Here is a 16,800-nt window from a genome sequence, read left to right as displayed (position 1 = left end):
ATACATGATCGTTATGATAATTTTTAACACTTTAAAACCAATCACATAACAGTTACAAATGTATATGCCCTTATTGTTTATTTTAAAGATTGACAATTTGACTTTTCACATAAATTTTATTTCTCAATAGGTAATAAATAATATCAACGAAAATTAACGAACACATAGTAGATTATTGAATTTTGATAACTATAAACTATTTTTAAGGAAGTTTGCAGTTTTACCAGAAAAATGTATTTTTCCACATGCTGTCATAAGCGACATGGACCCTTGAAACATTCAAAACGTATTCAAATGAAACGAATTCGTTGTTTCAGAAACATATGCAAATACAAACAATGATGATTTCAAAGCATTGATATTGCATGACACATGGTTTATGTTACACTATATCAGGTGTCTCTTTTTGCAAACAATCTTATACGAAACAGATACATTGCATTGGTAAAGCATGAGCATTTCAGAATAACAAAAAATCAATTCTAGAAATTAGATTTTTAAGGTTAACAATGGTACGAAAACATTTTGCTCATGAAAACATTGTGATTTTTATTAAAGTTGAAATGTAACGTTCTGATAAATATGAAGCACTATATAAAAAAGGAAATGAATGATAGAGATTATCCAGTCTTTTCATTTGGTTTTATACTATGGAGAAGTTGAAACCAGTCATTTGGATGATGTCTTTTCGTTGCCATCAAAAATTTCAATACAGATTGCATTTCTTGGCAGGATTCATCGGAGAGTTAACTGGACATCTAAATGCTTGGGAAAACTCTCTCACGTGTGAAATTGCACTATTTGTACTGAAATAAACAGATTGAGTTTGAAACAAGGTATAAAGATTTATATATTAACATGAAACGCCATTTATGTACTTAAACAATTAACTAGCACAAACAATACAACTGTATACACTCATGAAAGATGTAAGGCTTACTTTCTTGTACGCCAGACGTGAGGAGATATCCGTATTTTAAATTTCATAATTTCAGACTAAAAGGCGGAATGTGTTTGAAGTCTTTCATATTTTGTTAAGAAAAATAAAAGAAAAGAACCAAATTGAAAGGCAAACTAAAAAAACGGGAAGACATAAAAACTGACAAAATCAAACGTTATCAATCAACGGAAGAAGCAAGAGAGAACTGACATATTGATGACTTGGTACAGACTTTTTTCGTAGAAAATGATGGAAAAACAGTTGTTTAAAGTTCCGTTGTAATGACAAAATTGGTTGAGCAATCCAAACAAACATGCAATTATTAACTTTTTTCCAGTGTAACTTGGATGGAAAGTTGTCTAATTTGCGCTCATACCACATCTTCTTAGCTACATATATAACAGTTTAATGCGAAATTTAGTCGCCTAATCTGTAATTTTACTGATTATGTCCTTTTCCCGATTGTGCAATTGCGACTGAGTGTGGAATCGTAAAACGGGTGATGCATGTATAGCAATAGATCCTTACCTCGTCGACGCATACAGGCTAGCTCTTTTAAAGATTTCTTGAGTAAGTGATTGTGAATTTGATTCTTAAATGATTCTTAAGATCTGGACATTGATAAACTACTGTTGTCTGTATAAGTGCACTATAAAGACAATAAAGAGACATTAGATAAAAAATGAGTACTTACGCTATATCCTCAGATACACTGCCCCGGATAGCTCTGCTGTATGCGTATCTGTCATTTCTATTAAAGCATTCACTCTGCAAAATAAAAGGTTAAAACACTCCCTTCAGATACGTTTTGTACCAGGTTTACTATATATTATGTAGGACAGACGCACATTTCGTCTACAAGAGAATCACAAGTTGGTGACGCTCATAAAACATTATTTCCAGGAATTTCTATTTTTGACGTATGAATAAAAGAATATGTCGGCAATGCGTCAATACCACACTACTCATATACCAAACTTTCAGCCGCCGTCATCATACAGTACTCAACATTATACAAATGTCTTTTCAGTTTGTTAATTTCTAAATTGATCTGATTATTCTAGAAAAATTGAGTATTGAGTGAAACTTTGCATTAGATTTCACTTTGCATTAGAGCAAAGATCAAAAAGACTTTCTGAGAATGGCCCTTGTACGAAATGAATTCAGGGGGAATTTGGTCTACTCAATTTGCTTTAATGCTACATGTAAGTATCACAACCAGATACGTGTACTTTAAGATTTTACATTTTTGCTGATTTCTTCACAAATAATCATCAACCCAGATCATTAACGAATGAATAATATCAAGAAACGCAATGCTGATAATTTTTGACAATATCTGGCACGTATTTTGCCTCCAAGCGACCAGTATTTGCCCTTACTCCTGAATATCGCGTGTTTGGCAAAGAAGCATCAAATACCAATTTACAAGTCATTGTGACACGCACGCTATCCAGAGATTATCGAATCGGTAACACTATGTAAGAGGACGAAACATACCTGTGCATATGACACGAAGAACATTTGTTCATTCGATAGACCTGTTCCTGGAGCTAGTTTCTCAATCTTGTTGGCCGCCGTCCATTTCTGGTAAGCCTATTGAAAATAAAGCACTTATTTTTTTGATATCTCAAATGAATCATTATCTGTATTTAGAAATGAAAGATACTAATACTGTAAAATTGATTATTTAAAAAAAAATCAGATATATATGAATTTTTACTGTTTAGCTGGCCATTTCTCTTACAAAACTGTTTAACGTTAGTCTCCGGCCCGGAGAAAAAAGTGTGGGGGAATCAAACGTATTATAATTTAATGTCCATGAACACAACACAAGGAACATTTATTTTACTTTGAAATGCTTTAAATGAGAATTTAGGCCGGAACATTCGTAAGTAAAGTATAATTTCATATCAGAACCAACATAATAAAATTGTGATCTTCTTCGTGTTATATCATAATATGCTTTTTCTTTTCTCTTTTTCCGTGTGTGTGTGTGTGTATGTTTATATTTGTTTCGCAATTAACTTTTCAATGTTGTTTTTTTTTTGTTTGATTTGTTTCAATAAGTATTTAGTAATATTTCAAATAACATTTGTGTAACAAGTTGCATCACAATTGATTTATCAGCATGACATTTTAGAATGCAGCAATGTCTCGTCTATTCTTTCAGTCAAACTCATTAGAATTTATTTTGAAAGAACATTCTGTAGTGCTAACTGACGTATGAAAGTGTTTATTTCATATCAATAAACTGAAGTTGACGTGTATTGAGGCAAAATATGTAAGTGTTGATTTCATAAAATATACAAATCATTTAATAACAATTTATCTCTTTTAATTAGTTATCAAAGGTACCAGTATTAAAATTTAGTACGCCAGACGTGCGTTTCGTCTACATAAGACTCATCAGTGACGCTCATATCAAAATATTTATAAATCCAAACAAGTACAGAGTTGAAGAGCATTGAGGATCCAAAATTCCAAATAGTTGTGCCAAATACGGCTACGGTAATTTATGCCTGGGATAAGAAAATCCTTAGTTTTTCGAAAAATTCAAAGTTTTGTAAACAGGAAATTTATAAAAATGACCACGTTATTGATATTCATGTCAACACGGAAGTGTTGACTACTGGGCTGGTGATACCCTCGCGGACGAAACGTCCACCAGCAGTGGCATCGACCCAGTGGTGTTAATAGTTATCAAAGGTACCAGGATTATAACTTAGTACGCCAGACGCGCGTTTCGTCTACATAAGATCCATCAGTGACGCTCATATCAAAATGTTTATAAAGCCAAACATGTACGAAGTTGAAGAGCATTGAGGATCCAAAATTTCAAAAATTTGTGCCAAATACGGCTAAGGTAATCTATGCCTGGGATAAGAAAATCCTTCGTTTTTCGAAAAATTCAAAGTTTTGTAAACAGGAAATTTATAAAAATGTCCACATTATTGATATTCATGTATACACCAAAGTGTTGACTACTGGGCTGGTGACACCCTCGGGGACGAAACTTCCACTAGCAGTGGCATCGACCCAGTGGTGTAAATAATTATCAAAGGTACCAGGATTATAATTTAGTACGCCAGACGCCCGTTTCGTCTACATAAGACTCATCAGTGACGCTCATATCAAAATATTTATAAAGCCAAACAAGTACAAAGTTGAAGAGCATTGAGGATCCAAAATTCCAAAAAGTTGTGCCAAATACGGCTAAGGTAGTCTATGTCTGGGATAAGAAAATCCTTAGTTTTTCGAAAAATTCAAAGTTTTGTAAACAGGAAATTTATAAAAATGACCGCATTATTGATATTCATGTCAACACCAAAGTTTTGACTACTGGCCTGGTGACACCCTCGGGGACGAAACTTCCACCAGCAGTGGCATCGACCCAGTGGTGTAAATAATTATCAAAGGTACCAGGATTATAATTTAGTACGCCAGACGCCCGTTTCGTCTACATAAGACTCATCAGTGACGCTCATATCAAAATATTTATAAAGCCAAACAAGCACAAAGTTGAAGAGCATTGAGGATCCAAAATTCCAAAAAGTTGTGCCAAATACGGCTAAGGTAATCTATGTCTGGGATAAGAAAATCCTTAGTTTTTCGAAAAATTCAAAGTTTTGTAAACAGGAAATTTATAAAAATGACCGCATTATTGATATTCATGTCAACACCAAAGTGTTGACTACTGGGCTGGTGATACCCTCGGAGACGAAACGTCCAGCAGCAGAGGCATCTACCCAGTGGTGTAAATAGTTATCAAAGGTACCAGGATTATAATTTAGTACGCCAGACGCGCGTTTCGTCTACAAAAGACTCATCAGTGACGCTCATATCAAAATGTATATAAAGCCAAACAAGTACAAAGTTGAAGAGCATTGAGGATCAAAAATTCCAAAAAGTTGTGCCAAATACGGCTAAGGTAATCTATGTCTGGAATAAAAAAAATCCTTAGTTTTGCGAAAAATTCAAAGTTTTGTAAACAGGAAATTTATAAAAATGACCACATTATTGATGTTCATGTCAACACCAAAGTGTTGAATAATAGGCTGGTGATATTCCAATTACCTTAAATGCTAGTTTGACTCCACTTGAAATTGCCATTCCTTCACGAGCATATCTCCGTCCATTTACGGGAACCTTAGAGGAAAATAAAATATAATTGAGAGGCTATTTGTAGTCTTGCGTTTGGAAATTAAACCAAAACAAGACAGGATAATACACCAACTCTTATTTTTATACAAAAGCAGTGATGAAGTATCAATTTCATGACAGAAAGAAAGACGAAACTTAGATTTCATTTCAACTACAAAACATTTTTTTCTGATAGTATAATGCATCTGGAAAATTTGAGATAATGACACTTTTGCTCTAGTTAGAACTTAAGAAAAGGTAAAATGTAAATGTAATACTTCTACTAAACAGATATCAGTCCGGCTTACATCTGATACTTATTACGTTTTCATTTCTATGATACGAGACTAGCTCGATGTGTTAATGTTATCAACATATTTTCTATGACGGCTTTAAAGAGTTTTACAATGAATACACTTGTTCAACATTTAATGTAAACTTTGGTGAAACCACGAGCGCAAATACCCGCAAAATACTACTTCCCTTAATACACAAAAATAACAGAATAGAAAGTATTATTCAAGACTAACGTTATACTTCATATTTTGGTTGCCATTCTGAAACAGAAAACATACCGGTTGAAGGGAAAATTGACCAGCTATAGCAAATGGTCCCATTGTTTTATTATTGAAGTAATCAATAAAACAATTTGTGGTAGTGTTATATGACAGTTTGGTTTTATTTGACCACCATCCTTGCACATTGTAGTCTCCTTTACTATCGTAAACAGAACCTAAAAATAGAATTAAACTTAAGAAATCTGAAAAGTATTTGTAAAAAGAATCCATTTCAAAGATTTAGAATAGTGCTAAGAATGATTGCGCAAAAGCCGTGGAAACTTGTGTTTGCTTTAACCGTTTTTGTCGTCAATAATTCAATATATTAAGTGATGTCAGATCTTGTTCTCTACAATGGTAATCAGAACATATGTACAATAAGCGATTGATGAAATGTCGTATGATTTACGTCCAGTGGCAAATTTAAAACTTCTTTAATATTCAGGTCGAAAACAATCTAAACAATGAATACAAGATATTAGTCTTGTAAACGGGGAATTGATCGGGACGATCAACGAAACATTTGAAATGCCATTAGAAGTTGAGGATATATTGAATTGACACATATTCAGCATGCATCAGGTCACCACGGTCACCTCAAAGAGTTGTTGCCCCATTCTGACCCAACGAGGCTGTGAATGATTTATACAACCAATACAGACAAACACCCAATTGTCATGCTAAAACATACAAAAGTGTTTAATTTCAGACTAGGACACACGGATATCGTATCTGAAAGTGCATACATTTTGAACAAAAATAAGCTATTATATGTGCATAAAAATAGAAAAATCAGTTATCAATCCATCATGGACTAGTGACAATTACAAACACAATAATACATGAAAGTTCTATAGCTTTACAAGAAGGACAGTGAAAACTTCAAAAAAATGATTTTTGCTAGAATACATTTTTGAATATTATGAATTTCACAATATTCTTACGCTTGTATATATGCATATTGATTTGTTAGATTTCATTTTTAGGTATGTAAGTTACATTAGCGAGTTAATATATAATATGAAACGTGGACCATTCACTGCTTTACAGATACTCAGAATGCCCTATATTTTTAAGGATTCTAACAAAACTCTTATCAACAATCAACAATCACAGCAATAACTTTCTGTAGATAAGCACTTGCATTCTTTTGTAAAATGAGCAACTAATTGTGCCGATGTAGATGTCTCACTGTCTCATCTATTTGTGCGAGATCTTTCAGCAAGCATTGTGTGTTATTTTTAAATTGTGTGTGTTGTAATATATAGCTTGCAATAATTTATATTGCAGGTTTTTTTGGAGTCTGTGTATACTCTAACTTATCATTCTAAATTGTACATACCATATCGGTCTATTGCATGAACCAAAAAATGCCCTAACAAACTACCCATAGAACCAAAGTTCGTGTAATGTGGAAGGGAATAATCATAGACAGGAAATTGCAGCAAACCAGCCGGCACAATTAGCTCATGCCAAGGTCCATAGTATTCCATATAAGTGTCGTAAGTATGTAAAACCCATCTTGATCTGTCTTCTCCCACACGTAACCGGTTGTTCCAGTCTTTGAGTTTGAATTTGTTGAGATTGAGTTCATTTTCAAAATAATCAGTTCTGCTTATTTTTAACTGTGAAAGTGAAAACATTTGATAGAGACAAATATCAGTTCTCATGTCAGTTTTCTACAACTGTTTAAATCTCGTACAATAGCTATTAGGAATTAAGGATTTCAAATTTCTTGTTATCAAACAACATAACTAATGTCTGGTTCCAAAATTTCTGTATAATATAATTTTAGTATTAGTGTGAAAGACACCAGCATTATTCGATTTACCCGTTATTTCATACCGTATCACAATCTTAACGGTTGCCTTTTTACTGGTCGTTGACACAGTCATGTCCTATTTTCCTCTTAATGCTACTTATAATCGAGAGTTATCTGGCGATGAGCGGCACGACGGGTGTAGATAATAGAAGTGGCACTGCTTACCCTTTTTGGGGGAGCACATGAGATACATGTAATCCCTGCTTTTTTAGTTGGTTTCGAGTTTCTCAACCATTACTTTACTGTGTAGTTTTAAGTGGCCTGTTGGTTGTCCCTTTCTTCATGTTTCTTTTAGCTAAGGTTTTGGCTGTTTTGAATTTTTGCATGTTTCATTTGGCAAAAGTGATGTCTGTTTTGATTTTGTAGTGTTTTTTCTAAGTAGCCTTGGTATTTTCTCTCTTAAAAAAAACCAAACTATATAGACATTTTAGGAATTATAAACGGAGAGACCGTTTGTGCATGTGCATGTGACAGTGGCAATGTTATTCATTTAAGCTTAGATACAATCAAATTTAGTTGTTTTTTTTTCGTCATGTGGTTTATCTCGTTCTGTTAATTTTCAACGTTTGATTTTGTAAGACTTCCCCTTTTTGAATTTACCTTGGATTTCGGTATGTTTGTATTTCTTTTTATCGTATTAGTACATGTGGGCAACACGTAAATATATTTTGTTAGTGAAATGACTACTCACTGACTGGTATATAGATGCCAGTTGGTCATCATTCATCATGAAATCAGGGTAGCCCATTTTGTCCAAAGATGTCATTATCTGTCATAAAAAATCAATACATAATTGTCATGCTAAAAATATACAAAAACTATTTCATTAAATTAACTAGATGGAAAACATTTTTGTTAAATTTACAAAATTCTTTTACCGATATACAAGAGACTGTGTATTTATGCATGTTCCTTCATCACTGGTAAAAATTAATATTGTATTATTCGAATACATTTACGTACAATTTAATTTCTGACCATTAAATGACTAGAATGTTAGGAAATTATCAGTGTTCACCGTACTTGTACACTTATTGACTTATTGTTGTTTGCTCTTGTACAGTAGTAAAAAGTTCATATATGTTCAGGAATAGAACAAATCAATAACAAATGCAATAGTAAGATCCTGCAATAAGTGGTAGACCGGAATGATTGGAGGGGAATTTAGAAAGCCACTAGATAATGAGAGTTATTGCATATTTAATGAAATGTTTCCTTGCAACAGATCGCCAAAGAGTTGTCGCAAATAATCAACGTTTAGAAAGCGTGGGACTCTCTAAATTATTATCTGATCAAATCTTACGTCCCCATTATGACCGGACATTGTTGCGAAATTATACATCTCGCACAGAAAAACCGTATTCTCATTTTCGCAAGTGTTTTAATGCCGGTCGAATAACCATATCTATATACCCCAGTCACTCTAGACGTCTCTGTTCTTGATTCAAACGTTCATTTGATAGAAACTTTGGGGGTAATATTGTTAAAAAAAAGTGGCAAGACAAGAAATACAGTTCAGAATAACATGTGTGGCATTGCATCGAGTAACTTGGAAAATAAATTGAAAAAGTATTAGATAGCAACCATAAATTACGGACTAAGATACATAGTTTTTGGTGGGGTTCGTGTTGTTTATTCTTTAGTTTTCAATGTTGTGTCATGTGTACTATTGTTTGTCTGTTTGTCCTTTTCATTTTTAGCAATGGCGTTGTCAGTTTATTTTCGATTTATGAGTTTGACTGTCCCTCTGGTATCTTTCGTCCCTCTTTTATACAGAAAATCATATGATATATTGTTAATTTTCTAGAATAATCTGCCTATTTACTTATATGGCTGTATGTTGACAAGTATCTCTGAAGACAAGACAAGAACTAGCTTCAGACATAGACATTATTATTCAAGTTATCTAATAGTACCACATGGCATTTCCGAGGTGAACAAAAAATAATAGAATACCTTCTCTTTTGCCAAGTCTTTAGTAGCACGATCCATAAACACATTTTGTATAATACCGTCTGACAGGGCCTTTTTAACATAGTCCAATATTTCGTGAACCTAGCGAAACATAAAAAATGAGATACAGTTGAACCAAGGACACATACATTAAAAAGAACGTCAACATATTCAAAGAACTAAATAGAATTCTTTAACATATTAATACAACCATTGTTTACACACTATTTTTTTTAATTTGAAAAAAATATTGATTGGACAACCATTTATATTCTAAAGAGTGCCGGAGGATTTGTTTGCTGGTTGCATTTTAATTTGCATCTGTTGCTATGTTTGCTTATATTTTCTCTCTCTCTTCATATACAATTATATCTTGCATTTTGTGATGCAGACTATTAATTTACATCTTCTCTTAAGCAACACTATTCAATTTCAGTTCTTACCAGACTAGGATATTCATTTTCAAAATCAAAGTCACGAATTTACAAGAACCAAAACAGTTGAAGAGCTAAGTGTAACGTTGTTTACCTTTTGTTTGTTTCTGTCGGCAAAATGATCCTTAACATAAAGTGAACTAAGAGCATCTCCCATATTCATATCCATGTTGTAAAAACAATAATACCATGTGCCTAGGAATTGTGGAATACCATATCTATCGACGTAAAATTCCCGGTTAGCATGGACATACTCCCAAGACAACTGTTGAACATAGCGCTGTGCCATCCTCCATGTAAAGTAATTGTTCAGCATCCTTTGATATAAAGAAAATATACATTAGTGTCCTTTCAAAACTTGTTTTTTTTTAATGTACATCAGACTTTAAAGCTTTAAAAGGGAAACAAATAGATAATGTGAAAAGGATAATACAACATCTAGCTTTCCGAGGTTGTGCTGGTGACAGACCACGTATTCACTATATTAAAGGTTTATATTCAATTTTCACATTGCGCTGAATACCCTCTGCATTTTGGTGGCCTTGTATTGTGTTCTGGTTTTTGGTCGAAATATTGTTGTCAATTCTATTGCAGAACAAATTGAACATAACAATTCAGAATATTTGCGATCAATTTAAAGACATTACTATGACGATCGGCGTCATCTATTTCTATATCTTAGTAATTAGTTACATTATATAATGCACATTTTTTAATATGGTATCTGAAGAAAACTAAGACTCAATCACAAACAAACATCTTTATATACGTTAAAAAATAAATCTAAAGAATTACAAAATCTCAATTGAACAATCTAGTAATTATATAGACATTAGAAAAGCACGTTAAAAAAGAAGGCTAAGTATGTACCTATTTTTATCAGGGCCTAAATTTTTCACCATGTCAACCATCTGTCTTAACCAATCATCCTCCATGATGATAACTTTTGTATTAGCGTTTACACCAGCTTCTCTAAACATGTTGGTTAACAGGGAAGTGAAGTCAATCTACAAATGATTGAGTTTTGCTATCAGAAAAACAAGAATGTAACTAAGTAGCTTGGGTAGGGGAAAGAAAAGATGAAGACAGAATTACATATAAATATGTTTTCTCATGATTTGATTATGATGATGACACAAGAGAACTGCATTCAGTTTCCTCTCAGCATTGAAAATCAAAATGATGCCAAAAACGACACTGAGAATAAACAAAATTACCCCGATGCACAATTGAAACCATATATTAATTAAGACACTGAAGAGTGTGGGAAATTGGAACCTTCTTCGTCATCTGATGTATGTCTTTGAAAATATTAAATGTTAATTGTCACAAATTACTCATGGTTGCTTATAAAAATTGCTACGTATGATAATTTCAACTCACCACGTTTCCAGTTTGTGCTGTAAAATCTCGTAAAGAAATTCGTTTTTCATCAGCATGAGGATCATATGTCGGATAGGTGTAAGCAGTCAACTAAAAAAACAACAAAACACAATGAATAGATATAAGTAGATGTGGTATCAGTGCCAATGAGACAACTCGCCATCTAAGTCACGATTTGTAAAAGTAAACCATTATGCTTGGTCAATGGACGGCCTTAAACATGGAGCCTTGGCCCATACCGAACAACAAGCTACTAGTATACATGTTTGTTTTTCTATGCCAGATTTATCTTAATGGCTTTGTTCTTCAATTCACAGTTTGGCGTGATTGTTAATTTGCAATATAAAAAAAATCCCGTACAACCGGGGCTAGGGCCGTCTTAAACTTTTAGTGAAATGAGAGTTTTGTTTTGTTCCGGGTTGAAGGCGTCACTGTAACTGAGATGTAGAAAAAGATGTAGAAAGACGATACAAACGTTGTTCCTTTGCTTTTTGTATTTTGCTGTGTATTTACTGATTTTTTGTCATAAATGGATACCCCCATATCCTTTATTTTCAATTATAGTCTAAGAACTTAAAAAGATAATACATACTATGAACTCATTCACAGGTTTGTGGAGAAGGATATAACAATCACTCAAAAAAGAAACACATTATATAGTACTTCTGTTATTAAAGGCCAAATAGGGCCCTTTATTAGCATAATTAAAGCAGTATATACATACTGCTATGCTTGTAACATTATTTATTTGTACTTACATTTGCAAGTTTGAGTTCCATACCATACGCATCGTTAACAAATGTTTCAATCTTCTGAGTGGAGTTTTCTATTGTCATATTAGAATCTCTTACTAACAATGTTCCAACGGTTCTCATAAACTTCTTCAAATCTTGGGTATACTAAAAAAGGCATACTAAAATAACAGAAATGTATTAACCGCATAACGATTCATTTACCGTTAAAACAAATAGTTTTTTTTATTGAATATAGAAATAAGAAAATATGGTTGTCAGAGAGACAATTTTCCACAGAGACATCATATAGACTTAAACAATTATCCAAGTGGTCTAAGTAGTCGGACTATTGTAATACAGGTGCACACGACCAAGTGGTCTAAGTAGTCGGACTATTGTAATACAGGTGCACACGACCAAGTAGTCTAAGTAGTCTAACTATTGTAATACAGGTGCACACGACTAAGTGGTCTAAGTAGTCGAACTATTGTAATACAGGTGCACACGACCAAGTGGTCTAAGTAGTCTAACTATTGTAATACAGGTGCACACGACTAAGTGGTCTAAGTAGTCGATCTATTGTAATACAGGTGCACACGACCAAGTGGTCTAAGTAGTCGGACTATTGTAATACAGGTGCACACGACCAAGTGGTCTAAGTAGTCTAACTATTGTAAAACAGGTGCACACGACCAAGTGGTCTAAGTAGTCGAACTATTGTAATACAGGTGCACACGACCAAGTGGTCTAAGTAGTCGAACTACTGTAATACAGGTGCACACGACCAAGTGGTCTAAGTAGTCGGACTATTGTAATACAGGTGCACACGACCAAGTGGTCTAAGTAGTCGATCTATTGTAAAACAGGTGCACACGACCAAGTGGTCTAAGTAGTCGGACTATTGTAAAACAGGTGCACACGACCAAGTAGTCTAAGTAGTCTAACTATTGTAATACAGGTGCACACGACCAAGTGGTCTAAGTAGTCGGACTATTGTAATACAGGTGCACACGACCAAGTGGTCTAAGTAGTCGGACTATTGTAAAACAGGTGCACACGACCAAGTGGTCTAAGTAGTCGATCTATTGTAATACAGGTGCACACGACCAAGTGGTCTAAGTAGTCGAACTATTGTAAAACAGGTGCACACGACCAAGTGGTCTAAGTAGTCGAACTACTGTAAAACAGGTGCACACGACCAAGTGGTCTAAGTAGTCGGACTATTGTAAAACAGGTGCACACGACAAAGTGGTCTAAGTAGTCGGGACTATTGTAATACAGGTGCACACGACCAAGTGGTCTAAGTAGTCGAACTATTGTAATACAGGTGCACACGACCAAGTGGTCTAAGTAGTCGGACTATTGTAATACAGGTGCACACGACCAAGTGGTCTAAGTAGTCGAACTATTGTAATACAGGTGCACACGACTAAGTGGTCTAAGTAGTCGAACTTTTGTAATACAGGTGCACACGACCAAGTGGTCTAAGTAGTCGATCTATTGTAAAACAGGTGCACACGACGAAGTGGTCTAAGTAGTCGAACTATTGTAATACAGGTGCACACGACCAAGTGGTCTAAGTAGTCGGACTATTGTAATACAGGTGCACACGACCAAGTGGTCTAAGTAGTCGATCTATTGTAAAACAGGTGCACACGACCAAGTGGTCTAAGTAGTCGGACTATTGTAATACAGGTGCACACGACCAAGTGGTCTAAGTAGTCGAACTACTGTAATACAGGTGCACACGACCAAGTGGTCTAAGTAGTCGGACTATTGTAATACAGGTGCACACGACCAAGTGGTCTAAGTAGTCGATCTATTGTAAAACAGGTGCACACGACTAAGTGGTCTAAGTAGTCGAACTTTTGTAATACAGGTGCACACGACTAAGTGGTCTAAGTAGTCGAACTTTTGTAATACAGGTGCACACGACCAAGTGGTCTAAGTAGTCGAACTATTGTAATACAGGTGCACACGACTAGGATTGTTAGTTTTCCTACCGAAGGTGCGTGGTTCTCCCAGGGCACTTCGGCTTCATTCGTGCTGAAAGTGGCGTTAAATACCAATCAATCAATCAGTCAATCCAACAATAATTGAAACCCATACCTGAAGATTTGGAATAAACGGAGTGAAATGTGAAACAATTAAAAATATAACCAACAAACATATTTATTACACACTGCAACCATGCTCCTGACTTAGGACATTATACAAATAATGTGTTGGGTCTATCATGTTTGTGAGCGCCTCGCTCTATCCTTATTTGGGACATTGACTAAACTGCACAATTGGAAAAGGTATTGCTTATATATATATATATCAATATCCATTTATCTAGACTCCATTTCCAAGACTTATTCCGATCTAATATCTTAAGTTGTTTGAGAAAATTTGGTAAGGGTATCACAAATGGATATAGATCATCTTCCTCTATTTACGACTCAATTACTTTATTCGAGTTCTTTAAAACTGGATGAATAAACATGAGGTCTAATATATATCTGGATTTCTACCCCATGATCACTTAATGTGTAGTTGGGATAACTTTTCGGAATGTTGGGTCCTCTTCGTGCTTTATTTGGCCTTTAAACTTTCACTTAAGTTTAAACAATAAGGAAAACATTTTACTTCAAGTCAGAAATTTTATTCAATTTGTCGATTTGATCCGAAAAATATAATAAAAGTTGTATAGAAATCTTGGATTTTTAAATATCTCAGCAAGTGTAAACGATGTAGACGCCAGCATTAGAATTATGTCTTATATTCGGAACTTTCCCATCAAAAAGACTAAATGACCATGTAAAGTAAAGGTTGTTATAACTTAATTAAAAATAGTCATACCTTCTCATCTTCGTTGTGAAGGTAATACCACCAATACATGGTCATACCAGAATAATCTATCTGTAGGAAGAAAATTTGCGACAAATAAACAACTGCGTACACAATTCAAAATTCAGTTAAAAAAGTATTGCGACTCTTCAATAGTCTTTAAATCAGTATTGGTCGAAAGACCAAAAATTGTCTATGATATCGGAGTTTGAACCTTAGTTTCTAAACTGATCTTTACTTTTGAAAATGTTTGCTTCAAATACACTTAGATCTTACCATTATTTTTATTCTTCGACAGACATTTTGAACTTGACAATTATAGTTTCTGTTATAACTAATGTTTTTGTTGTTTAGATAATTGATTGTGTTAAGCATACATCTTCAGGAGCATGTTGTTCAGTGTGTGTCGTGTGTTGGTGTGGTTCATGGGTGTTGTCTCGTTTCTCGTTTTTACATATATAAGACCGTTGGTTTTTCTATTTAAATTGTTTTACATTTGAGTCTTTTGGGGCCCTTTAATGAGGGGTTCACACATTGCCGATTATTGTTCCCGTTTGAGATCAGACAGCGATACGAAACGAAAAGTGAAAAAGTCAGATTACTATCCTCAATCATCTGGAATGTCATATCATTGTCTGAACGCAATCGTTTAATTTCGTAACAGATTCCTACGGGTCGGGAAGGGTCCGAATAGTTCGGCGAAGCACCCCGACAGTTAGGTGCGTCCCGTAACATTCGGGGAAACTCAGCCGGTTTAGTCTCGTCGGATTACAATCGTGCCTATGTCGTGACAGATTCTGCTGAATCGGATCAAAATCCTTACAATGTTCTGTGTATTCTGGACGGTGTCCTGTGGAACGGGAATGATCTGGAGAAATTTTTCATTGCTGTTTTTCTGCCGATTGAGTCCAGATTGCATCCAGATCTTGTGAGGATTGCGAACCGTTTTTACCGAAACCGTTCCGGAACAGTCCCGTTATTAATACGAAATTCGTCAATAATACCCACGTCAGAGTCCCGACAATTACAGAATACAATACGACTGAGACCAGGGGTTGAAGTCATAAAACTTTGCTCAGTGCTTGGAGCACAAAAATCATGCTCGAAACACCAAATCCTGTATTTTGATTGGTTGATTCTCGAGTCTGAGTACAAAAATCTTGCTCGAAAGTTTGATGACCGTGAGGCCAGACAAAGCCGTTTGCATTGCGATAGAGCTGACCTTAATGGGATAACGTTCCGACAGTACCTGCTCATCCCGATTATGCTGACAGTTTTCGAACGGTTAACTTCCGTCAGCGTCGGTTCACTGTCTGGTCACAGTCTGATCTCTGTCGGATTACATTCGGTAGAATCGGGACGCAGTCGTAACATACTCGGTCGAATTTTACCTGGTGAAAGATACAAATTGAATTACAAGCCGATTGAGAACGGGATTATCGGGATAAATTCGCTTGGAAACGGTTGAATATCGACGTTTCCTGAACAATATCTGATTATTGTTGTCGCGATTAAATAATTTGTTTTACAAATTCTAATTAAAGTTTGAATTTTCATCCACAATTCACAGGATCTTGATTAGACTTTCGACAAATTTTAATCGGGAATGGTCCTGTCATGGACGGCCGTAAATTTTGTGAATGTGTGACCCCAGCTTAAAGCTATCTCTTCTATGTGAGCCAAGTTTCCGTATTGAAGGCCATACTTAAAACTATAATTGCAAACTTTTTATACGCCCGTCAAAATTTTGACGGGAGGTATTATGGTATACAAATGTCCGGTGTCCGTCCGTCTGTCTGTCTGTCCGTCCGTCTGTCTGTCCGGCGTAAACATGTCGCACCGTAACTTGAGAACGACTTATCTAAATTTCATGAAACTTAATATATTTATTTTTTATGATGGTCAAATGATCTGTATACTTTTTGGAGAAAATAAGATTTAAACTTTTTGAGTTACGGCACTTTGTAACTAAAACAGGGGTGTGTTTTTTTTTCACATGTCG

The 16,800-nt window shown here is 34.8% G+C and overlaps 1 protein-coding gene across 1 annotated transcript; it reads right to left on the bottom strand.

Annotated features, from left to right (window-relative positions):
* Positions 1-63: 63 nt before the first annotated feature.
* LOC143082535 (endothelin-converting enzyme 1-like) lies at positions 64-14,866 on the bottom strand. Its single transcript, XM_076258252.1, has 13 exons — positions 14,811-14,866; positions 11,991-12,131; positions 11,233-11,322; positions 10,720-10,856; positions 9,944-10,166; positions 9,419-9,517; positions 8,154-8,231; positions 6,983-7,265; positions 5,659-5,816; positions 5,018-5,089; positions 2,441-2,536; positions 1,635-1,708; positions 64-806 (listed from the first exon to the last, which is right to left on the bottom strand). The coding sequence occupies exons 1-13, from the start codon at positions 14,853-14,855 to the stop codon at positions 707-709; spliced, it is 1,596 nt and encodes a 531-aa protein (XP_076114367.1). The 5' UTR covers positions 14,856-14,866; the 3' UTR covers positions 64-706.
* Positions 14,867-16,800: the final 1,934 nt, after the last annotated feature.

Source organism: Mytilus galloprovincialis, chromosome 7 (assembly GCF_965363235.1).
Source record: "Mytilus galloprovincialis chromosome 7, xbMytGall1.hap1.1, whole genome shotgun sequence".
NCBI classification, from domain to species: domain Eukaryota; kingdom Metazoa; phylum Mollusca; class Bivalvia; order Mytilida; family Mytilidae; genus Mytilus; species Mytilus galloprovincialis.
The sequence above is the reverse complement of the archived record's forward strand: the minus strand, read 5'-3'. Positions and strand labels throughout refer to the sequence as shown.